This window comes from Geotrypetes seraphini, chromosome 15, assembly GCF_902459505.1.
Source record: "Geotrypetes seraphini chromosome 15, aGeoSer1.1, whole genome shotgun sequence".
In the NCBI taxonomy this organism is placed as follows: Eukaryota; Metazoa; Chordata; class Amphibia; order Gymnophiona; family Dermophiidae; genus Geotrypetes; species Geotrypetes seraphini.
Genome location: NC_047098.1, coordinates 35802480 through 35827636, shown reverse-complemented (window position 1 = coordinate 35827636; position 25157 = coordinate 35802480). Strand labels below are relative to the sequence as shown.

The 25157-nt window shown below is 41.1% G+C and overlaps 1 protein-coding gene across 2 annotated transcripts in view; it reads right to left on the bottom strand.

The window, feature by feature from the left end:
* GOSR1 (golgi SNAP receptor complex member 1) overlaps positions 1 to 25157 on the bottom strand; it is an 89940-nt gene that overhangs the window by 15816 nt on the left and 48967 nt on the right. For both annotated transcript variants that reach the window (XM_033921853.1, XM_033921854.1), the window contains exons 7-8: positions 11325 to 11354; positions 7020 to 7102 (exon numbers count right to left, since the gene is read on the bottom strand). In XM_033921853.1, the coding sequence (XP_033777744.1) occupies positions 7020 to 7102; positions 11325 to 11354 (113 nt within the window). The remainder of the gene's footprint in view (positions 1 to 7019; positions 7103 to 11324; positions 11355 to 25157) is intronic.

Below are 25157 nucleotides of genomic sequence, written 5' to 3'. Positions count from 1 at the left end.
CGACAGTGGCTTTCTCCCCTCTCTGCAACTCTCCTTTACTTCCCAGCGCAGCGATTCACAAAGGCAGCCTTGGGGTTTTTGCTGAGTCGCGGCTGCCTCTGATGATGCAACTTCCTCTTTCCTCAGAGGCGGCGCGACCCAACAAAGGACCCAAGGCTGCCTTCCTGAATCGCTGCGCTGGGAAGTAAGGAGAGCTGCTGGGAGGGGAGAAAGCCACTATTGGAGTCTGGGAAGCTGTTGGGCAAGGGGAAACAGGGAAAGCTGCTACTTGAGAGGGAGAAGGAAAAATGCTGCTGGGAGGGGAGGAGGGAAAGGAATCTGGGAAGCTGCTGGGCAAGGGAAAAAAAGGGACAGCTGCTACTGGACACGGAGGGAAGGAGGAGAGATGCTGCTGGGAGGGGAGGAGGGAAAGGAGTCTGGGAAGCTGCTGGGCAAGGGAAAAAAAGGGACAGCTGCTACTGCACATGGAGGGAAGGAGAAGGAGAGATGCTGCTGGGAGGGGAGGAGGGAAAGGAGTCTGGGAAGCTGCTGGGCAAGGGAAAAAAAAGGGACAGCTGCTACTGGACATGGAGGGAAGGAGAAGGAGAGATGCTGCTGGGAGGGGAGGAAGGAAAGGAGTCTGGGAAGCTGCTGGGCAAGGGAAAAAAGGGACAGCTGCTACTAGAGAGGGAGAAGGAGAGATGCTGCTGGGAGGGGAGGAGGGAAAGGAGTCTGGGAAGCTGCTGGGAAGGGGAAAAAAGGGACAGCTGCTACTGGAGAGGGAGAAGGAGAGATGCTGCTGGGAGGGGAGGAAGGGAAGAGAGTTACTGCTGGACAGGAGGAGGAGGGAAGGGAGAATGAAAAATGGAAGGAAACAGCTGGCAGGGAGATTAGAGGAGGGGAAGAGGACAGACAGGCATGAAAAAGTAGAGAGATTGATGATAGGAAGGGGTCAGCAGAAAAATAAGCAGAGAGGGACAACCATGGTAGATTAGGTGTAGGAGAGATAAAAATAAAGAGAGCAGTAAAGCTGGAATGTAAAAAGGAGAGAGAGGGGGGCGCAGGTTGGATGGAAAGGGGAGAGGGGCATAGAAAGAAGATAGATACCATATGGAAGGGGGAGAGGACTGACAGTGGATGGAAGGAGCAGATGCTGGATTGAAGAGACAGAGAGGGTAGACGCTGGAAGGAAGAGAGTGAAACGAAGATGAAAGCAGAAACCAGAGACGACAAAAGGTAGAAAAAAATAATTTTATTTCTATTTTGTGATTAGAATATAATCAGATTTGAAATATATATCCTACTAGAGCTGGTGTTAGATATAACTGGGGACTGCAAAGCCCAGGCAGTGCTTCTTTAGCTTCCAGCTGCCTTAGGGCGCTCTCTGACCAGGGGCAGTTGCCCGCACTCCCCTAAAACTATTCCTGTCATGTGTGACTGCAGTATTCTGTTAGCATGATATTTCTGTATAGCATTCTGTAATAATTTGGCTTGTTCAGTTTTCTTGATAGTAGAGGGGATATATGTGAAGGGGAGGGGAGACAAGGCAGTCACACAATCCTGGACGAGTGATTTTATAATTTCAGATAGTCACATTTATTATCACTACTTGATTAAACCAGCAATCGAACAATATTGCAAACTGACTTTTTACTTGCTATCAACTGTTAGGTGAATATGACAGAAAAAAATCACACGCGCTTATTCTTAATTTGCCTCTGCTATCCTCAGATCACAGACTGTAGAACTGTGCCTGACAGTAACCCTGCTTCCCAGTCGCTGGAGTTGTAATCAAAGTCCACTCCTGCTCATCTATAATCAGGACACAGACAACAGAGGTTTGCCCTGTTTTGCCATATTTGGGACCCAGACTGTAGAAAGTTGCCCAGTACTGTCTTACTTTCCTCCTACCAGAATTGTCGTTTAATAACTGACAAGTTTTTGTTTCGATTCCATCCTTTTTCCATAACGTTCCTTTGTGTTTTCCACTCATGTTTTTCATTTTCATCTCCAGGCATCCACCACTCTCTCTGTGAAAAAGTGCTTTCTGATGTTACGCCTAAGTGTATCCATGTCCCCTAGTTCTGCTGCTTTCTCATCTCTGGAAAAGATCTGCATGTATACTGACACCTTTCAAGTATTTAAATGTCTGTATCATGTCTCCCCTATCCCTCCTCTCCCCTACGGTATATATGATCTCTCACTCCTTATCTTGTATGTCTCCTTTGGATTTCTATACCACAGGTACATCACTCTGCACTTTTTTGCATTAAATTTTAACTACCAGATCTTAGACCATTCTTCTAATTATTGTAGTTTCCTTCTCATTTTTTCTACTCTCTCTGTAGTGTCCACTCTATTGGACATTTATGGTGTCCACTCTATTGGACATTTGTGTCATCCACAAAAAGACAAAATATTTTCTTCTAATCTTTTAGCTATGTTGTTCATAAATATATTAAATAGAATCGATCCCAGTACTGATCCCTGAAGTATTCCACTATTTATCTTCCTTTCCTTCAAATAAACTTTGTTCATAACCTCTGTCATCTTGTCAGTCAACCAGTTTCCCATCCAGTTCACCATCTTGGGTTCTAACTTCAGCCTGCTCAGCTAATTCAGGAGCCTCATGGGAGGAACCATATCAAAGGCTTTGCTGAAATCCAAGTATCTTATATCTAAACAAAATGTCCTTTATCCAATTCTCTGGTCACCCAGTCAAAGAAAAAAAAAAAAAAATCAAATTTACTTAGCAAGACTTTCCTTTGCTAAAACCATGTTGCCTCAGATCTTGCAACCCATTGACCTCTGGAAATTTACTATCCTTCCCTTCAAGCAGCATCTCCAGTAGCCTGAAATGAGGCTTACTAAATTGTAGTTTCCAACTTCTTTCCTGTCTCAACTTTTATGAAGAGGAACTACATCTGCTCTTCTCTAAATATTGTGAAACCACTCCAATCTCCAATATCTGTTAAATAAACCTTTAAAGGGTCCTGCCACTAGCCACACACAACTCCCTCTCTCTACCCAATGTCTCTCATGCTCAAATACCCTTTCATCAGTCTTGAACGTCATTTTATTTGCCACATAAATAGCCAATAGTTCATGTGCCACAACTTTTATCATAAACAATTAAATGACAGTACATCATACACGGTGATCACTTTGAAACACCAGTCACCTTTTGTTAATATACAACTACGTATACAGAAATGGAGACAAAACTGAGCATTAGTTTTAAATGTGCATATCCATGCTTGGCTGGGTGGAATATTTGATTAATTGAAAATAGTTAAATATCATCTCATAATAACAAACTTCTTTTTATTATGACAGGGGTTGCCATACAGTTTATTTTAAGGAATTGGAAAAACTGGGATTTTTTGAACTATACCTTTTGGTGGGAGTCTCTGTGTCACATCTTTAAAATGGAATGTATTATAGCTATACAACAGGGACATTATAAGAAGTTTCTGGATATTTGGGAGCCATTGACAAAATTTTGCAAAGAGTGATGGTTGTTTTTGCCTCTTGATCATACACGTCCAAGGTGGGTGGGTGGGGGTGATTTGGAAAATATTTTTTAATTTTTAATGAGTGTAATTTTTGAACATGAAGGGGGGGGATATATATATTTGTCATAGACTACAATTTTTATTGAATTTAGGTGCTATTATAGTGTAATATGATTGTATAATATGTTGCACTTATTTTTGGCTTCAAAATGAATAAAGATTATAAAAAAAGAAAATAGTTAAAAATTTACTGTTCTGGGTTTGGTTACCACAATCTATAATTTCCCTCATCCACAAAATACTACTAGTCAAATGATAATCAATCACATATTGCCATTCTCAATCAGGAATGTCCAATAATTCCACTTGTCTTTTGTCTGCAATCATAACTACATGTGACTGGTTTTATCAGTACAGCAATTAAAACAGTTACAATCTAGTCCTTCATCCCATTGGCCTAAAAGGGAGGAAGAAAGGACAGAACCCCAACATCCAACTACAGACCAGTAGCATCAATTCCATTTTGTGTAAAAAATTATGGAAGGACTAGTAAAGTCTCAATTAAATTCTTACATTGAAAAATTCAACATACTCTATCCTAATCGGTCTGGATTCCGCAAGGATCATAGTACAGAAACTATTCTGGAATCTCTAATGGATATCATAAGAAGCAACATTTCAAAGGGTTATAAAGTATTAATCTTTTGAGCGCCTTTGAACTAGTTGATCATGTCATATTATTAAGTATATTAGATGATCTTGGCTTATCTGGAAATATTCCAAATTGGTTCAAAAACTTTAAAAAGAACTTATAAAGTAAAACTATCCAAAATGATATCCAAAGAATGGTCTCTTCCTTATGGTATTCCCCAAGATTCCCCACTTTCACCTACCCTGTTTAATATCTTCCTGCATTCTCAGGGTTTTTTCTGGGAAACCCCAAATTCACGTCATTTATATAGGCAGATATTACTGTTCTCATTCCTTTTTCCTGCTCATTAGATCATATTAAATTAAAACTAAATTATTGCATGAAGTTGATAGAGAATTGGATGTTGAATCATCAACTTAAATTGAATAAGGATAAAACTAAATTATGTTTATTAAATCATTCTAATATGAATTGTGAAACTAAAGTATTGACCATAAATAAGATGGATTATCCACTGGCTAAAGTAATAATAATATTAGGAGTTCATTTTGATCACAACCTTTCACTATTATCTCAGCTCAATTTGTTAATAAAAAAGTTTTTTGGTCTTTTCTGGAACTTAGGATTGGAAAGTATTTAGATAATTATCAATTCTGCCTATTAGTACAATCTTTAGTTTTGTCTCAACTGGACTATTGCAATGTTACCTTTATAGATTGCCCTAAATTTATAATTAAAAAAAACTCCAAATGCTACAGAATACAGCCAGATTGAAAAAAGTGATAAGATTACACCTTATTTATGTGAATTACACTGGCTACCAATAGAAGGGAGAATACTTAAATTCTATTGTATTCTATTTAAAATATGATTTGGAGAAACTCCTGATAATATGCCACATCTCTTTAAATTTTCTAATAATCCATCTTATTAGATAAACATTAGATAAAATTAGATAAACATTAGATTACATTAGATAACATTAGATTAGATAAACATTAGATAAAATAGAACTTTTAGCTCCACATGGGCAGATCAAGCAGCAAAACTCTGGAAAGTATTACCAACTAATTTTAACCTGAAAATTTTTTTTTGTATGTGTGTGAACCACTAGCAATCTAATTTTAAATGTTTCAAAAAAAGACCTAAAGGCCTATCTATTTCATGAATTTGTTACTAATAAGTCTTAAATATTGTAACACTAGTTTTTAATTTGTATCACCATAGTTACTTATGTAAACCGCTGTAAACTTCATGGAGGTATTGGCAGTATACAAATAAAAATTGTATTGCATTGCTGTATGCTCAGGTATGGCCCTTTATAATGTATACACCAAGCCGTCTCAATCCTCTTTTCACTGGGCTTATTCTTACAAACTGAGTGAACGTGATGTGGGCACCCTAGCAGCTGTACAGTGAGTCCAAGCTTCAAAACACCTTTCAGTGAAATCTATTTCTCCTGTGAGAATTCCAGGCATGCATAATATTGACCAGTATCCATAGTCTGCTCATGGGATTTCTAGTGGGATTGTAGAGAGAATTCAAAAAAGCTTGGGAAAGGAAGAGATTGTAGAGGACATGGATGGGCAAGCTGGATAGGCCATATGGTCTTTATCTGCCTTCATTTTTCTATGTTCCCGCAGTAAAGATTTGCATAAGACAAAGCATTTTCTGACCAGGAATGTACTGATTAAGGATAGCAGCCTCGTTTTAAGTCCAAGGCCAGCATGCTGCATGTTTTTCCCTTCACATTGCCAGGTGACATACAGGAAACATCAGTCTTCCCTGTAGGGAAGAGGCAATGCCAGGCATGGAGAAACACTGAGATGCTATGGAGCATTCACACATTTCAACTATAATTTTAGAAACTAAAATAATCATTTCCTTCTTCCCTCACAGAAACACCATGGTGCACTTGATGAACATGCTCAGAAGTCAAACTTAACATATCCAGAAAGAAATCATTAGAAAATATGAAGTCCAGATACGACACATTATCAAAGCTAATTAATGGCTAGATTTGATTTGATTTAGTTCAGAACTATATGAACACTAGGATTCTGTGGTCTGGCATTTTGGTAGTCAGAACCTCCACTTCTTTAATTGCTGCTGGATATAGAATAATTATGATAACACAGAGGATAGTATCAATGAGACATAATTAACTGATCAAGTATTTTCTGTGTGGATTTGAGAGGGAAGAGAGATGAAGCTGAATTAGAACAAAATGTAAGAATGCAATATGTGAAAGTCTTCCAGCTATTTCCAAGAAGAGCCAGATTAGGAGCAGTAACCTGAAAGAAAATGGCTCTAACCATATTGCAATCACTTAAATCGTGCAATGTGCCAAACATGTGGCTATAGATGTAATTGCAGGAAGTTGCTTTAATAATAATAACTTTATTTGTATACCGCAATACCACAAGCAGTTCACAGCGGTTTACAGAGGAATAGACTGTACATATACTGTGATGTTACAATAAATATTGTCAGGTACATTAATAAAATATTTCAATTACATTGGAAGACGAGAATGGTTAGGTAAAGTCGGGAATATGTCAGAGATACCACAAGTATTTTGGTGATACAAGGCAGGAAGGAGGTTAGCGAAATTTATCAAAGAGATAGGTTTTAATTGATTTCCTGAAGGATTGGTAGGAGGGAGTATTTGAAATGAGGATGGATAGACATTTATTCCATTTGCCCGCTTGGAATGACAGTGTTCTATCAAGGAATCTCTTATAGATACAGCCCTTCAGGGAGTTGAAGGCAAACAGATAGGCATTACGAGTGCAAGTGGTACCTGGAAATACAAAATGGTGTGACAGGTATATCGGGGATGAACCTGTTAAGAACGTTTTCAGAAAGGATACTGGCCAAGGTGTTCATTTTGCTTTGTATTGACTTTAACATCCCCCTCTGTGATGTCATATTTTCTTTTGTTGCCATGGCAATGCTGCAAAAAAAAAAAAAAAAAAGAAAAAAGATTTATATTTGATTATACCACCCATTGGTGGTATAATCAAATGGTTTACAGTTTATTAGTAATCATAGTGTAAGAAATGAAATTAGAAATAAATCTGTAGAATAGGTAAGCTGATACAGAGAAGACAAGGTGTGCAGATGGCTTTTAAACATCTGCACTCATTTTTATCTCATACTATATAATATGAGCCTGTGCTTAACTTGTCTTCTTTTGTTCACACACTACTAAAGTTGCACTTAACAGACATATTTTTATTAGATAAAAGATGTGTAATAAGGAACTATTAGAGAAACCAATGAATTTGTGCTGTTCAGACCCAGCAATCAGGAAGCGACCTCCCCAGTCTAATTGTACCTCCCTCTCCCATTTCCCTCTTTTATTTTTATCTCAATGTATTTATTACCTTTTCCTTCCCATCCTTTCCTAATGTATCATGTACGTTCATGTGTAAATGCTTCCCCTTCTTTTTAGTTTAGCCAAGTTTTTATTCTTTTTTTTTTTTTTACTTTTACTACATATTATTGTAAACCGTTTAGATACCTGTATGATAAACGGTATATCAAAAATAAAGAAAACTTGAAATGTACTAGGCAAGGTGGTCACTAAACATTTCAATACACCACAGACAGCTGGAAAGTGCTACTTAACTTTTTACAGTTCTCAAAATGGCGAAGCAGTTGCATGTTGTTTGTTCTGCACTGCAAGGTTGCTTATGAGAGAGCCTTCTTGTAGTTCACACTACTCCAGAAGGCGATCCATAGGATTAATAAGCTGGGTGTTGATACTATCTCTACACATTACACTTATCCTCCTAAGATGGATCATTTATAAATGCAAATACAGTGCTGAAATGACTAACTTTCTACAGAAGGGAAGGAAGAGCAGTAGCCCTTGCTGACAGAGCCTAATCTATCATTGTACTTTGGTCCCGTTCAGATTTTCTAAATCCTGTCCTCTATAAGCAAAATATTTTGTCCAGGAAACTTTAAAAATCACCTGAAACATTCTCTCACTTTAAATGATTTGTTCACACACACACACTAGATATATTTTTTTCCAGCAAATCTAATGTTCTAATGAACTTCTAGGACATTTTCTAGCAGGCTGAGACTTTCCACTTGTATTACAAAATTTTGAGATGGAAATATTGAACTGCATGGATGGGAAATTGCCTCACTCTGTTCCCCCTGCTCTCTAGTCAAATACAACAGTGTCAAATACATGAGGTTTCTTGGCTGAGAATCTTTATAGTTGCCATCATGTTTCGTTAGATGGGCTATAAAGTGCCTTTCCAAGGAACCTACTGCAAACTTTCTACATAGCGAAAAGAAATGACTAACTCACTCAGTAAGAAGAGGATGTTAATATGGCATTTCATGCACAATCAAATAAGGAACATGGGGGATTTTTTTTACATTTATACCTCTCCTACAAAGTTTGGTTTAAACAACTAATTACATACTCTGTGTATACATCTCAGAGAGAGAGAGAGAGAGAAAAAGAGATAATGGTTACTGTGGATGGGCAGACTAGATGGGCCATTTGGCCTTTAACTGCCATCCTGTTTCTATGTTTCTAAGTGCTGCCCTGCAGCACTACCTTATTCTAATACGGAGACACACACAGCTCTGCCAATGCACTTAATTCAGCCCTGCAGCAGGTTCTGCTATTTCAGTATTCAGATTCCTACCATCCCACAGCTTTACCAAGTAGAGGCCAAAAGCACAGCAGTGTAATCCAAAACCAAAATGGTTTTTATATATCTTTATTTTGTAAATATTAAATTCTTCTTATTGTCAGTTTGTTTTGCTACTGATTAAGATGTGGTGTTTTTCCAAACCTGTACAGATTTTAACTTTGTAATTTCTGGTGATCTTATGTTTGCACTCCACAGCAAACTATAAGATACTTACTGGAACGTAAGTTTTTATTATTAAATCAGGGCATAACTTTCTCATATAGTTAAAACAAGAAAAACATGTGCACCCAAAAGCATAATTCCAAATGATAGCACCAAGAAAAAGGGGATAAAATGGTTTGAACTCAGGTTAATATATTTGTATTTAGTTCACACCTTAATACAGGTAACATTAGATATTTCTCTAAACCTGGGAAAATTTGCATTTGAGGCAACAGAAGGTGAAGTGATTTGCTCAAGAAGTATCAGTGTTATAAACTCTGGCTTCTCTAGTTCTCAGCTTGCTAACTGCTAGGCTACAGAAAATGCCCCAAATACTTAGCTCTCCTTGATCAAAAATTTCATTTAGAAACTCTGCAATATATAAACTACAGGAGACATCTCTGTTAAAATATAATGTAATTCAGAAAAATAAGACAGCTCAGAGCATGAATGTCCCAAAATTACCCTATTAAAAGAGCTGTCCTTCCCTTCTAATGTGCCATATTCAGCATTCCCATAAGACTGGTTTATTTGAAAAACCCAGACACACCCATGATGTTGGAAAGCCTAGAAGATTGTTCACTTGTTAAGTTTAACTGACTGAATGATTGAAATGTGTATTTTTTGTTGTTCTCCGCTATCTCCATTGCTCTTCAACGTCTACATGTCCTCACTAGGCACGCAGCTAACCCAGTTAGGGATAAAACTATTTAGTTATGCAGATGATTTTACGATCATCATCCCATTCGTTAATTCTATCTCTGAAACTATTCCTAAAGCTTCAGAAGCCATAAACGTGATGGAGCACTGGATGACAACCTTTAGGCTCAAACTTAATTCAGAAATGACAACTTTCTTCGTTGCATCACCACATCCGCTTGACAACAAATCACCACTATGTATCAATAATCTTAATTATCCTATCCAACCTACCATAAAGATACTAGGTGTAACTTTGGATCAGTGCCTAACCATGAGAGACCAGGTGGACTCCTTGATCAGAAAGGGATTTTTCACTCTCTGGAAACTCAGATCCATTAAAGCTTATTTCGATACAGCGGCATTCAGAACCCTAGTCCAATCCCTCATACTGAGTCTACTTGACTACTGTAACATAGCCTATTTAGCAATTTCCCAAAAGAACATGCAGCGTTTACAATTGATGCAAAATGCAGCGGTCAAACTGATCTTTGGGCTGAGTAAGTTGACCACGTGACACCCTACTACCGGCAGCTGCATTGGCTGCCAATGGAGGTGCACATAAAGTTTAAATTTGCCTGCTTCTGCTTCAAAGCACTACACGGACTTGCCCCTAAATATATAACTGACCTTTTCGTCTTCTCAGCCAACAGACACAAGAGAAGCTCACATTCCAACTTTGTTTCCCCCCCAGTGAGAGGTTGTAAACTGAAAAAACACCATGAACATCTTCTCTCGCACCAAGCAGCATCATGGGGTAAAGACCTAGAACAATTGCTTTCGCCCACTACTTATGAGGAATTTAGGAAACGTCTGAAAACACACCTGTTCCTAAAGTATCTAGACAACTGATCCTCTCTTCTCTCTCCTTTATAGCGATTAACTTGTTCTATTGATCACTCTCTCCTCAAAAATGGATTTCCTGTCCTATTAACCCTCTTTCTTCCTCCCCTCTTAAAGTCAATCAATTTGTACCTTTGCTTAATCTTTGTAAACCGCATAGAACTTCACGGTATTGCGGTATATAAGCTGTTATTATTATTATTATTCTCTGTGTGCTTTCCTATTTTTAACTGGCGTTCCTTTTTTATTTTTAGACTTGGGGCTCCTTTTACTAAGGTGCACTAGTGTTTTTAGCACGAGCTACATTGCCGCGCACGCTAACCCTGTGCTACGCGCAAAAAACTAATGCCAACTCAATGGAGGCGTTAGCGGTCTAGCATGCGTGGCATTGCAGCATGTGCTAAACCCGCTAGCACAGTTTAGTAAAAGGAGCCCTTAGTGTTTATGTAAACCGCTGAGAACTCTGAGTAAGATTCAGCGGTATATCAAATCCGAATAAACAAACTAACAGTATATTATGTTTAAACAGTGGAGCAGAAATACAGATCATCATGCATGGATTACTTAAAAATAATTTTCCAAGCAACCGTAGGTTTTCTGATTTTGGAGGGGGGGGGGGTTAAATCATACTTTAGTCAGTTAACAGTGCTAAACATTGCTTCCAATGATCCTGATTTCTGCAACCACTACAATGAAATGGATTCCTTAATATTGCAACAAAACGTGCAAATCCCTATGTTAAAGTCTTACCTTATTGTTTCTTCTATTAGTCGATCAGAACTGTGGGTATAAAGGACAACAGGAGAAAAAAGTTAAAATGTATGAAAGACAATACAGGGAGAAATGGTTTCTTCAGCTTCCCTTTATCATACAGTTTGGTGCGCTGATACTAAGGCACCTGTTGTGCTTTTGTGAAGAATAAGAATCTCTCTTCATGTTCACATTCCGTCTTCTCAATGGCATAACTATGTAAAGAAGTTACAGGGCAACTCTATACAAACATCCCAAAGCCTGCAAATATAATGCACATGAAAACCCAACAGCATGAAGAATTCAAAATAAGCTTAACTGTGTCACTTGAGAGTCTCTATGAGAGGTGACCTGCTGTAGGAGCAGAATCTTCCTCAGAAGAGCTGTTCCAGTGGGAATATCTGCCATAAGGTTCCTCCCAGAAATAGAATAGTCAAAAATGTTTGCCAGAGGGATGCTTCCTGCCTGCCTGCCTGAGCTTTAACTAGCTTTCAAAAATGTTGCAGAGAGGAGTCATACCACCGGGATGGGGGGTGACTCCAGGGGTCATTCCTGAAGAGATGAGCCAAAAAGGTGTGAACTCTGCTACGGTTATCTATTTTACATCCAGTAAAATATGCATTTCTTGGACACTGTGGGGAAAGAATCATGGTAATCCAAGTTTGTTCCACTCCCAGTGATCAACAGTCTTTGGTTCAGTCTTAATTTTTCCTCCTTTTGCTAATACAATTGCTTGTTGGTTGCCTTTGTTCCGTGCAGAGTGGGAGAGGTTAGGAAAGGGACAGTCTTTGCTTTTCTATGGGAATCTATTTAGGAGCACCCATACAAATTCTAAGGAAATTAAGAATAATTCAGAATACAGCTGTTCAATTGATTTTTGGTTTAAAAAAGAATGACCATATTAGTCCATATTATCATTTACTTCATTGGCTGCCTTTGGAGGCAAGAGTATTATTCAAATTTTCCTGTATCTGCTTTAAGCTGATATCGGGATTGTCTCCAGCTTACCTTTTTCCTCATTTTGCGTTGCATGGACCATCAAGAGAAACTAGAAACTTCTACTTATTTGCTTATCCAAAAATTAATGGGTGTAGATATAAGACCTTCTTAGATAGGACCCTAGCATTTGAAGCTGGAAGGCAACAATCTTGGTTAGGTAAATGTATTCAGCAAACTATGTTATCCTATTGCAGTTTTCGGAAATTAATTAAGACCACTTTGTTCGATAAGTTTATTACTTAGTGAGTTTTATTATTGAAATTCTATTTTACAAATTTAGGTATTTTTTACTATAATATTGTATTTCGTTAATTGTCCAGCTCTTTTTAGTGTAAATCGCCTAGAACTTTTGGTTATGGCAGTATAAAAGAATAGAATAATTATTATTACTATTATTTTGTGGTGTATTGTTTTATTCTGTAAACAGTGCCCCTTTTCGGCAACTTAGTGACAGTACAGGAGAGAATTAGGCTGTAGTTGGGATTTATACGATTGCATTTCTGGACCACTGCAGCAGGAGATAAACCACTGAAACTAATTAAAATTTTAAGATGACTAAAATCTGTTACATAAACTCAAAGATGAAAAGAAAATGTACTGCTGGAGGAAACCCTCTTTCACAAGATGCAAGTAACATAGCAAGCATTAACAGTAAATTTGAGAGACTAAGATCATACATCATATACCCAGGGACTTAGGTGAGAGACCAACAATGAGCAGGAAAACCCATGTCTTTAGTGGTCAAATCACTGTGCCTAGACCAAGAAGTTCCCAATAGAGAATGACACGGTGAAAAAATTGGTCCCCGTCACCGCCCCGTCCCCGTCTCACCATCCTCTGCACCGCCCCGTCACCGCCATTCCCTTCACCGCCCCGTCACCGCCACTGCCACCCCATTCACCGCCCCGTTACCGCCACTGCAACCCCATTCACCGCCCCGTCACCGTCACCGCTGCATACATAAAAGCCTCAAACGGGTACGATTTTATATACTTTTCTTTATTTACGTATAAAGGAAACATTCTTTAAAACTTTAAAACTTAGTTAAATATTAGTTAATAACTATACAAAAACAAACACGACATGTACTTTTAATGCTTACAATGTTAGCCTACATGGTAAGTAGACGCGGCCGCTGTACCTAATCGCGGCAAAGATCTCCCTGCCGTGATTAGCATAGTGACCGCGGCTACGGCTGCAAGTCTCCCCTGTAGACCCCCCCAACGGCCCTCCCGACAATCGCAGCAGAAGAGTACCCAACCCCTCCTGCCGGTCCTCCCAATGGCCTCCCCTAAGATCGCCGGCAGGAGGGTACCCAACCTCCCCTGCTGGACCCCCCCCAACGAACCCTCCCACCCCGAAACCCCCTTAGTCTTACTTTCCAAGTTGGACCGGACGGCTCCTCACACGTATGGCCAGCAGGCTTGCCTCCGTCCAAATGAGGCGGGCCCGCCCCTACCCTGCCCAACCCACAGGATCCTAGGGCCTGATTGGTCTAGGCACCTAAAGCCACTCCCGCTATAGGAGGGGCCTTAGGTGCTTGGGCCAATCAGGCCCTAGGATCCTGTGGGTTAGGCAGGGGAGGGGAGGGGCGGGCCCGCCTCATTTGGACAGAGGCAGGCCTGCTGGCCAGACGAGCGAGGAGCTGTCCGGTCCAACTTGGAAAGTAAGACTAAGGGTGGTGTTTCGGGATGGCGGGATTTGTTGGGGGAGGGTCCGGCAGGAGGGGTTGGGCACCCTCCTACTGGCGATATAGGGGGCCGTTGGGGGGGCCGGCAGGAGGGGTTGGGCACCCTCCTACCAGTGATCATAGGGGGGCTGTTGGGGAGCTGGCAGGAGGGGTTGGATATCCTCCTGCTGCGATCGTCGGGGGGGCTGTTGGGGTAGGCAGGAGGGGATGGGTACCCTCCTGCCGCGATCGTTGGGGAGGGCTGGTTCTGTCGGCATGAAGGGCTGAGCACCTTCCTGCCGGCGATCGTCGGGGGGGGGGGGGCGGGTTCTATTGGCAGGAAGGGTTGATGTGACAAATGAGGAGCACGGTGAAACACAGGTAAATAGCGGTTCCTAGAAGGGGGTACATTGGCCTGCGGGGACAAATCTTTTCACCGTTTTTGCGGGCGGTGAAAACTTTTGTCCCTGTGTCTGCGGCGATTTGGCTTTGGAGTCTCCATAACCCGCAGCCAAACCGCAGCCACGCCGCAGCTCCCTGCGGGGATCGCTCCCCGTGTCATTCTCTAGTTCCCAACTCAGAAACTGTAACTTAATGCCTCTGCAGAACCTAGGCTACTGTCTCCATCCATTGGAGTTTCACAGAAGAAGTTACCTATTTATGGTCAACATTATACTGTACATTTTTTTGTTGAGCATAACCTAAAGAAAGTGAATAACAATATTATATATATCCTGATTGGAGAGGATGAATATCTAAATTTTCACTATAAATGCATTGTGGTGTTTGTTTTAAGATAGATTTTGCTACAGGTAAGAAAAGTGAAATGCACCAATTAGAATTATTAATAGCTACCATTATCTGTTTCATAAAAACAAGTTCATCCAACATTAATGTATGTTTTGAAGTCTACCCAGTGAAAACGTCAGATAGCAAAAGCACTGCATAGGGATGCGCTACAATCTCATTTACCATCTGTTCCCATATTTTCACCTGGAGAGACAGATGGAAGTTTAAGAAGCTATTTAGAAAGAACACAGAGACATTGAAACAAAAAGAACATTAGCACAGATCACACAAATCAAACTAGACCAGCTTGATGTCAACATTGCATTCCTTCCACTGGGGGTGAAGCACACAATATTGCTAATTCAATCACTAAGTTCTTGGGGACCTGCGTGCCCCTTGTGATTGCAACCAATATCAGGGCACCTCCCTCCCACCCAATGATAGAAACATGGGTGGCACACTCTTATACAGCTTAGAGGGAATGTTGGTTGCCTTCTGAACATATGTAGAATTAAAGAAGTCTTGCACATACTAAATAGTAGGGTTGTACATTTAACATGTTAATAATGTGATTAATGCATTAAATGCGTTTAAAACTTTTTAAGCAATTAACCCAATTCTCTCCTCCCCCTGTGTCCATCCAGCACTGCTCTCCCACCAACCCATATTCTAAATGGCACCATTTTGTCTCCCAAAAACAGCTACCTTGCTTTCACTGCTCCCCCCCAAGCGAAAGCCGACCTTGCAGCCACTGCCCTCCCTGAGCTGCCTTGCCTCCATCTACAGTCACCCTTGCCCACTACCTGAGGTGGTCCACTATATTACCCCCCTTCTATCCTTCCTCCCACCCCCCCCCACATGGTCTGGGCCGGTTTGGTCAGACCGGATCTCTCTCCTCCCTCCCCCCCCCCATTGTATGCTCTCTCTCCTTCCATTCCTCTTGTTAACCTTTCATAGCAGTTGGCAGTGCTAGCAATTAAAGCAGAGCACTGCCTGCAGGCTAGGTGGCTCCAGTCTCTTCTACACTGGAACAACTATTGTAACTTCCTGTTCCAGTGTACCAGAGACTGATAAGACTATGACAGACTGGAGCCACCTAGCCTGCAGGGAGTATTCTGCTTTAAATTGTTAGCATTGTCAGAAAGGACAGAAAGTAGCACCTCAGGGGGAGGGAGAAAAGAGACCCAACTAAACTAGATCATGGTGGGAGGGTGGGTTGAGGAAGGAAAGAGAGAGATACCCGACCACAAGGGGAGGGAGATACCTGACTCGGGGGGGGGGGGGAATCCAATCACAGAGCGGGAGGGAGGGGAAGAGATATCAGACTATGAGGAATGGAAGGGGAACACCACAGGAAGATTTGCTGGGAGAAAGAGGTGCAGACATGGGCGGGGATATGGTAATGTTTGAGAGGGCCAGATTCTGGAAGTAGGGATGGAAAAAACAAGGGATATGGTGCCAGAGAAGGGCAGGAGAGAAATGGTGAGAGGGAAAAGAGAATGGAAAAAGAGGGATATGATGGTGCCCATGAATGGTAGGGAAGGGAAGAGAATTGATGGATACAAGACAGATTTGAAAAGGAGGAAAAGTTGATCGTGAAAGATGGATATAGGGCAGGAAGAGGAGAAAAAAAAAAAAAAAAAAGTGAATAGGCAGAACACAGGGAAGCAGAACTAGAGATGCAGAATGAAATGATTAGAAAGATAAAATTACCAGACAAAAGTAAGATTATTTTAGTTTAGTAAGGGGGCTAATGGGATTTGATATACCGCTATAAGAACATAAGAATAGCCTTACTGGTCAGACCAATGGTCCATCAAGCCCAGTAGCCCGTTCTCATGGTGGCCAATCCAGGCCCCAGTGAGAACGGGCTACTGGGCTTGATGGACCATTGGTCTGACCAGTAAGGCTATTCTTATGTTCTTATGGGACAACGGAATTGAAATGTATCAGTTTTGAGAATTTACATCTACTATGTATATATCACACTATACAGGAGGAAATGTGAGGGGCACCATTCAGCCGGACACCCTTGTCTCACTGAAGAGAAACCTCAACAGGAGAATAAAATGGCCATCTCACTGATGAGAAATCTCAACAGGAGAAATAGAATGGCAGTCTCACTGAAGAGAAACCTCAACAGGAGAAAATAATTTTCCAGTCACAGCCAGAATCCAGGAACTTGTTGAATAGCGACCTAGTGTATGAGGCTTATATTCTGTTCTGCTGATCTGCAGGTCTGAATTCACCATTTGTGTGAGTTTAATTTTATATCGGGGCACCTAGGCTTTGCAGACAGCTGTGAGGTAAGATTTGTCTCTTTGCAGATGATGCCAAAATCTGCAATAAAGTAAGACACCCCTGATGGTCTGAATAACATGAGGAAGGACCTAGTGAAGCTTGAATAATGGTCTGAAATGTGGCAGCTAAGATTTAATGCTAAGAAATGCAAAGGCATGCTTTTGGGTTGCAAAAACCTGAGAGAACAGTACAGTTTAGGGGATGAAGAAATTTTGTGCACAAAAGTTGAGCGGGACTTGGGTGTTGATATTATGTGATGATCTTAAGATTGCCAAATAGGCCAAAAAGGTGACGGCGAAAGCTACAAGGATGCTAGCGTGTATAGGGAGAGATATGGTCAATAGGAAAAAGAAGGTATTGAAGCCCCTGCTTAAGACTCTGGTGAGATGAAGTTACACAGTAATACTTTTAAAACCAATGGGAGGAAATATCTTTTCACTCAGAGAACAGTTGGGCTCTGGAACGCGTTGCCAGAGGATGTGATATGAGTGGTTAATATGGCTGGTTTTAAAAAAGGTTTGGACAAATTGCTGGAGGAAAAGTTATTAATCTGCTCTTGAAACAGACATGGGATGGTAGCATGGAATGCTGCTACTATTTGGGTTTTTGCCAGGTACTTATGACTTGTATTGGCCTCTGTGAAGACGGGATACTGGGCTGGATGGACCGTTGGTCTGACCCAGTAAGGCTATTATTTTATTAGAATATTGTGTATAGTTCTGGAGGCTGCACCTTCAAAAAGGTATAAAAAGGATGGCATCGATCCAGAGGAAGGCTACTAAAATGGTGTGTGGTCTTTGTGATAAGGCGTATAGGCACAGATTTAAAGATCTCAATATGTATACTTTGGAGGAAAGGCGGGAGAGGGGAGATATGAGGCAAATCTCTTTCATTTTAAAGGAAGCTCTGAAATGAGAGGGCATAGGATAAACTTAAGAGGTGACAGGCTCAAGAGTAATTTAAGGAAATATTATTTTACACAAAGGATGGTAAATACGTGGAGCAGTCTCCTGGAAGAGGTGGTCGAGACAGAGATTGTGTCTGAATTCAAGAATACCTGGGACAGGCACTTGGGATTTCTTAGGAAGAGGAGGAGATAGTGGATGCTGTGGATGAGCAGACTGGATGGGCCATTTGGACTTTATCTGCCATTATATTTCTATGTTCTATGTTCTATCCCCTGCTGGGAGATAGAGCATACTGAAGATACAGTAGGAGTGCCAGCCAATAGGACCACCTGTTATTCAGTTTCTCTATCTCCACCTGCTGGTAGATGTGTGCTATCTCACTAGTCTCTGGATTCATCTGCTGCTGTTGCTAAGGAATTTTAATTGATGTATTGCCCTGGGCGTCGGCGATGGATGTGAAGCACGGAGCACTCCCTTAACGCTGTTCTGTTTGGCCCTTTTCCCCTTACCTGCGTAATTTACTTGGGCGCATTTCTTTAGGAAGTGCTGTTGCTGTTCCCAATTCAGTGCAATGGGGAAAAGGAAGGGAGCTATCGGATAATTCCTCAAGCATCTGGAGGTTCCAAAAATCTAATTCAGATGACGATCAATGCGAGGGCCCTGCATCAACTTAAGGAAGCACATTCAACTACGGGAGGCACACCGAGTTCAATGACGAGTCTTAGTTTAGATTGGGTTTCTCTCAGCCCGATTCAGGGACAGGCTCCTCTCCAACCTGGAAGAGAGAGCTCCATGGAAGAAATGGCAGTGCAATTTGCTCAAGGAGACGAGCAACTGCTAAACCCTGGAGGAGCAGTGGGTGGAGAATCAGAGACAGGAGAGGATCTCACTGGAGCCCAGACATTGGCCCTTACCATGGAGCTAGGAGAGGCTTTATCCTCCGGGGGAAGACATGAACAGTTTGGAGAATTGGTTAAGCCTGCTGTGGTCAATATGGATGAACAGTGGAGAGCTATTGAAGTCAAGGACTCCAACCTCAGAAAGGCAATGACGATGATAAGAACTGATTGTGCTTCAATTAGCACCCGGGTAAATGCCCATGGAGAAATGTTACAAAAGCAAAGTGAGACTTTAATGCAACATGAAGTACAAATTAATCAAATTAAATCTTAAAAGTGATATTGTCAAAGAAAGAGTTTATATTTTTTTTTTAAATTGAAGTATATGGAGAATAAACAGAGAAGGAATAATTTGAGAATGTTAAATTTTCCTAAATCTCCAATATTATCAGCAAGTTGAAATGGTTCAGAGATATTTGAAAGAGATTTTGTTAATATCAATGGAAAGTTTACCACCTATCATTAAACTCAATATATTTCTTTGGGTAAGAAACAAGAGAGTTCTACTCCCACTGGAATAGTGGAGATAGAAGATGGTGATAGAAGATGGTGACTAATTTTTGGGAGAATTCACTGGAAGTAATAACTGAAAGTACTCTCATAGTGTCTTTTGCCTTGGAGTTTGACAGAGACTTACCATATATATTTGAATATAAATTGGGATTTTAGGGCCCAAAAATTAGCCTAAAAATGGGGGTCTCAGTTTATATTTAGGCAAGCACACCTCCCCCTCCCAGACTTATTGCAGGCCTCCACTGTGCTGCCAGGCCCTGTACCCTGCCCCCTCTTCCCTGCCCATCGTACCTCCTTTGCTGCTGGTATCCCTGGTGGTTTAGCAGGCAAGAGCGAGCTTCGCACGCCCCTGCCCCACTGCTAACCCAGTTGATTGCTGCCGTAAATTCCGGCTTTAGTCGCTGAGCGGTACCGAGCAGGAGCACGCTTTAGCACTGCTGCCTGACGCTGAGTGACTTCCTGAATGGCTTTTGTCAATCTCTGCAGCTTTGGTCCAAAGCAACAGGGCCAGTCTTAGCAACTGTGGGGCCCTGTGCAGACCAGTTCACTGGGGCCCTGCCCCTCACTACCCTGCTGACAAGAATTTTTAATTTTTTTTATTTATGAAATTTCAAATAAAGACAAACCAAACAAAACTTGTATAGAAAAATTAATTAAAGTAAGTACAGTACTATCATAGGCTATCTAATATCAAGCCCCCTCCACCCCAAATCAGCTATCTGGCTATGCCACTGATACAATATAAAAATGTCTGTGATACACATATCCAAAAGCTAATAAATCCAGTTAACAAATTCAAAGTAAAAACTTTTTTTCTACCTTTGTTGTCTGGATACTTTTTTTTTTCCATCATCTTGGTCCCAGGTTCTCTTTTCTGCTTTTTTGGCTGTCTTCTAATTTTCTTTCTAGTGTCTGCTGTCCATATTTCCTTTTCTCCTCTTTTCTCTCTTGTTCCATTCCCTCATTATGCCTGTCTCTAAAATACTGATTTTTCTCTTTCAGCTCTTGCCTTTTTTTTCCAACTCTGTCCTCCCAAATTTCACCCTCTTATCCATCTTTTTAATTTTCAGGTACCTATCAATTTTCAATTTCCTCGTAGTTCCTAGCTCTCCCAGACTGACAAAAAACAAACAAACAAAACCTGTGTGTGTGTAAGAAAAACAATAAAAACAGGAAAATTAATTCTATTACAAAAGATTTGGCAACAAAATTATTGAAATATATTAACATAGAAAGTAACCCTAATATCTAAAGATGAAGCAATGATAACATCCGATACTCTGCTCTGGTCAGCTGGTCATTGACAAAGAGCTCTAGTATAGCAATCAAGTCATCAATCAATCCTAGCTATAAACAGACTGTGAATGCTGGCAGTCCATAAGATTGCTCTTCAGTTTCAAACCATGTGCTGAAGGGTTTTCTAACCCAACCACAGGGATGTCCCGGGGCTGAGATGACAAGGATCAGCAGCAGATATTTGCCTGAGTCATCATTTCCTGCCCTACTAAACACACCCTTCCATTTCACCTCCCTCAGACACTGAGTCACAGCTGCACTTCAAGGGGTTGGGCAGAAATTCACAAATCAATACATCTGCCTGCTTGGGAAGGCTTCTTCTTTCAAGCTTAACAGATCTAACCTACTCTAGCAAGCCCCTGCTAGACTTCTGCACCTCAGTCTGCCAAACTCTACCTCTGTTAACTCTTTGATTTCTGGCATAAAAAGTGTATACAGTACCCTCCTGGCAGCAAAAGATTCCAATAAGCCTGGTAATCTCCTCTCAAGGCCACAAGCAGTTTCTATTCTCATCACTGCTGTCTTATCAGCATCAGCTTTCACAATAGCCAACAGGTCCAAGAGGACACTGTGGATTTTTTTAAAAAATGACACTTATGTGCATACTTTCAGTATAAGATTTACTCTAGGAAAAAAGTACATGTAAATATTTATGCCTGATAATTTGTGTAGGTGCTTTTTCTGACTAAAAGTATATAAATTAGTTCCAAAGCCTGTCCCTAGGACGCCTCCCCCCATAAAAGATACATGTGCACAGGTATAAGACAGCCTTTTATAAAAACTCTTTTCTACAGGCACAGTGGTACCTCGGTTTAAGAGTGCACCGGTTTGCGAGTGTTTTGCAAGACGAGCAAAACATTAGCAAAATCGGTGCCTCGATTTACGAGCGCCCCCCCCCAGGCACCCTCTCCCCCACAATCGGGCACCCCCCCCGATCGAGCACCCCCCGCCACGATTGGGCACACACCCCCCAACATGATCTGGCACCCCCCCTGACATGATTGGGCACCCCCCCGCCACTTCTTACCCTCATCTGGGCACCCCGAAGATCGGCCTCCTCGTCTGCTGGGCCTTGAGCATCTGCACATGCTCAAGGCCTGTGAGTTCACGTAAACTCGCAGGCCTTGAGCTTGCGCAGATGCTCAAGGCCCAGCAGACGAGGAGTCCGATCTTCGGGGTGCCCAGATGAGGGTAAGAAGCGTCGGGGAGTGCCCAATCGTGTTGGGGGGGGTGCCGGATCGTGTTGGGGGGTGCCCAATCGCCTCGGGGGGGGGGGGGGGAACGCATCAAAGCGAGTTTCCATTATTTCCTATGGGGAAACTCGCTTTGATAAATGAGCATTTTGGATTACGAGCATGCTCCTGGAACGGATTATGCTCGTAATCCAAGGTACCACTGTATGTATATATGTGTGTGTGTGTGTATGTATGTATGTATGTGTACATACATACACATACACAATATAATCGTATTAACAACACATAATGGTTAACCACAAAATTAAACTACACAAAGCACACTGTATGCTTCTCAATATTCATTCCTATCAGAACACAGATAACCTCTATGCAAATACGGGACCAAAAACTAAAAGTACTAATATATACAAACAAATCCTAAGGTGCAAAACTGCATGCAGTACAACCCCAGAGGAAAAGAAACAAATGCATTTCTTCCTGAACAGACAACAGATGTAAATCAATCACTAAATTCAAAACTAAAATCATTCCCCCTACCTTTGTTGTCTCCCTTCCTCCATGCTGTGCCTTAACTTCTGGCCTGCTCCAGCCTGGCAATTTTATGCCGCCCTCGGTGTTGTCTTCAGGCCGGCTCCCTCTTCCTCAGTGCTGCAGTGCACAAAGACACGGGCAGCGGCTCCTCACATGTCCCGCACCTCATTCGGAAGCCTTTTCTCCGACATTGCGACATCAGAGAGAAGGCTTCCGGTTCAGGAGCTGGACGCGCATAGGAGCCGCTGCCCGTGTCTTTGTGCACTGCAGCACTGAGGAAGAGGGAGCCGGCCTGAAGACAATGCCGGCATTGATCGTACCGGCGGCTGAAGAACACTGTCTCGGGCCCGATGCACGTGTCGCCTGTGGACTGGCAGGAAATTTCTACGGACCGGCAGTTGAAGAACACTGAGCTAGCATATTTTATTATTCAGCTGAATACAAATAATGAAAAATATTATTTGGCCAAATACAAATAATGGTCATTGATCTAACATAACAAATAATAAAAGAAGTAAAGTGAAATCAGACATCAAGTGTTTATTTCAGTAGGATTTAGCACAATAGAGCTCCTGATTATTCGCATTTGAATTTAAATCAGTATTCAGCCAAATATGAATAATGGATTTGGGGGGTGCTACTCGGGGCTAAATTGAATCAAATAAGAATATTGGGTACAGCCCTAATTTTAGTACAGGGTCTTACTGTATAAAATGGGATCCTATGCTAAAATAATATTCCCGCACTTTGATAATTATCTCCCTATATCTAGAGTAATAAGTACCAGAGTACAGTGCATAATCTGTTAGGGCAGCCTGAGGACAGTCCAATACACTCCATGTAAGCCTCAAAATGGAAGACAGAAAACATGTCTAAGTGAACAGGAGTATTAATCTGGGCACAGCACCCCAAATATGGAATTTACTCCCAATTCACGTATGGGAAGAACAGAATTTAGATAGATTCAAGAGCAAGTTAAAATGCTTTCTTTTAAAAGATGCATTTGACAACTAGAAAATTAGATTAGGTGCATCAACTGAATCTTAGTTCTTAATTTCCTTGAAGCTCACTGCTTTCCTATTGTTTTTTTCCCTTACTCGTCTTATTTACTATCATTAACTTGTATTTCTTTCCCTATTTTTTCCTTTTGTATCATATGTTTTGTCAAGTCAGTTGTATTTATCTGGTTTGTTTCCCCTGATACTTGTAATTTACTATTTTACTGTTTTGTAGATCGCTTAGAATTTTGAATAAGCGATTAATCAAATCCATAATAAACTTGAAACTTGAAATAGCAAGAGAATCTGAGAATCTGCAGAAAATCTGAACTGCAGGAGTTGAGTAGTCTAACGGTTTGATTCCCACTGCAGCTCCTTGCGACTCTGGACAAGTCACTTAACCCTCCACTGCCCCAGGCAGTGAACCCGCTAGGGACAGAGAAAGTACCTGCATAATCATATACATAAACTGCTTTAGTTGTACCACAGAAAGGCAGTACAAGAACATAAGAGGACTGAAAACAAATAGGAGCATGGATTGCAGGGCAAGGTGGATTCAGGATACACCATGATTGGCTGGCCGGAAAGGGGTCTAGGTGGATGGTATGAGCCCAATAATGGATTTCAGGAGGTTGTATAGAGGGGTGCAGTCAGTATACAACTATTAGCTGCACTTCATTTGTGTGAAAAGGGGGGGAAGGGGTGAACCACTATGTGGACCACAGCTGTTGTCATAAACCCAAGCCAGTAAAATTGGAGTGCCAGTTAACAGTAGTCCTCTACCTCTGTGCAGAAAGCTTACCTTGGAAGCAGAAAGAAACTGGGTCAACCAAAGTCTCAAAATAAAACAAAACAAAAACAGTTTCTGCTGACATTTGGCTGCAGTCCAGCAATTTCTGCAAATGAGGCTGGTACTTGGCATGCCCTCAGGGACTGATGATCTCCTGAAGTTCTCAGCTAACGCTAGCAAAAGGCACAATTACATGCTTTGCTCTAACTCAGAACGGCCAAACTCCCTTCCTCGTGTGCTGCCCCACTGATGCAGAGTCCCTCCCATGTTAAGTGCTTCATAAGAACCCCTAGGAAAGAGGCAAATAGGAGGCATTACTGTAAGGCATTATCACTAACCGCAACTGTCAGAACAATTCCAGGAACCCTCTAATGGACAATCATCTTAAAAAAAAAAATAAAAAAATTTACATATGCAGCAACAGCATTAGTAATGTTACGAGCTTTAAACATTTTAACTCCTGGAAGCACAGGGAGTCCGAGACCTTCATCCCTTCTTCAAAAGTATATCAATTCTTTCACTACCATATTTCTAAAAAATTTATATGCAATAATATTTTGAGGTGGTAGAGACAGTTGAGATTTTTTTTCCCAGTTATGCCCTTCATATCTGTGTTCTTCGGCCCAGTTGCAAGAAGAAACCTGGGGATACCTACGTAGACAGCTGCAAGAAGTCAGAATCACCAAAAGGGAAGATTTTAAAAAATGCTTTACAGATGAACAAAAGATCATTGAAAGAAATATAGAAAACCTATATGAAGAAGAAAAACAGTTTTAAAATGTTGCTGAACATCTTTGGAAGTAAGTAAGTACTGCTTTAAGGAATAGAGGGAATGCCAGTCCCTTTTAAACTTTACTGTGCATTGCATATTTAATCCACATTTCAAAGACGTGAAACAGTAATGGATGAGGATTAGCAAAACTACTTTGCCATCTTGATTT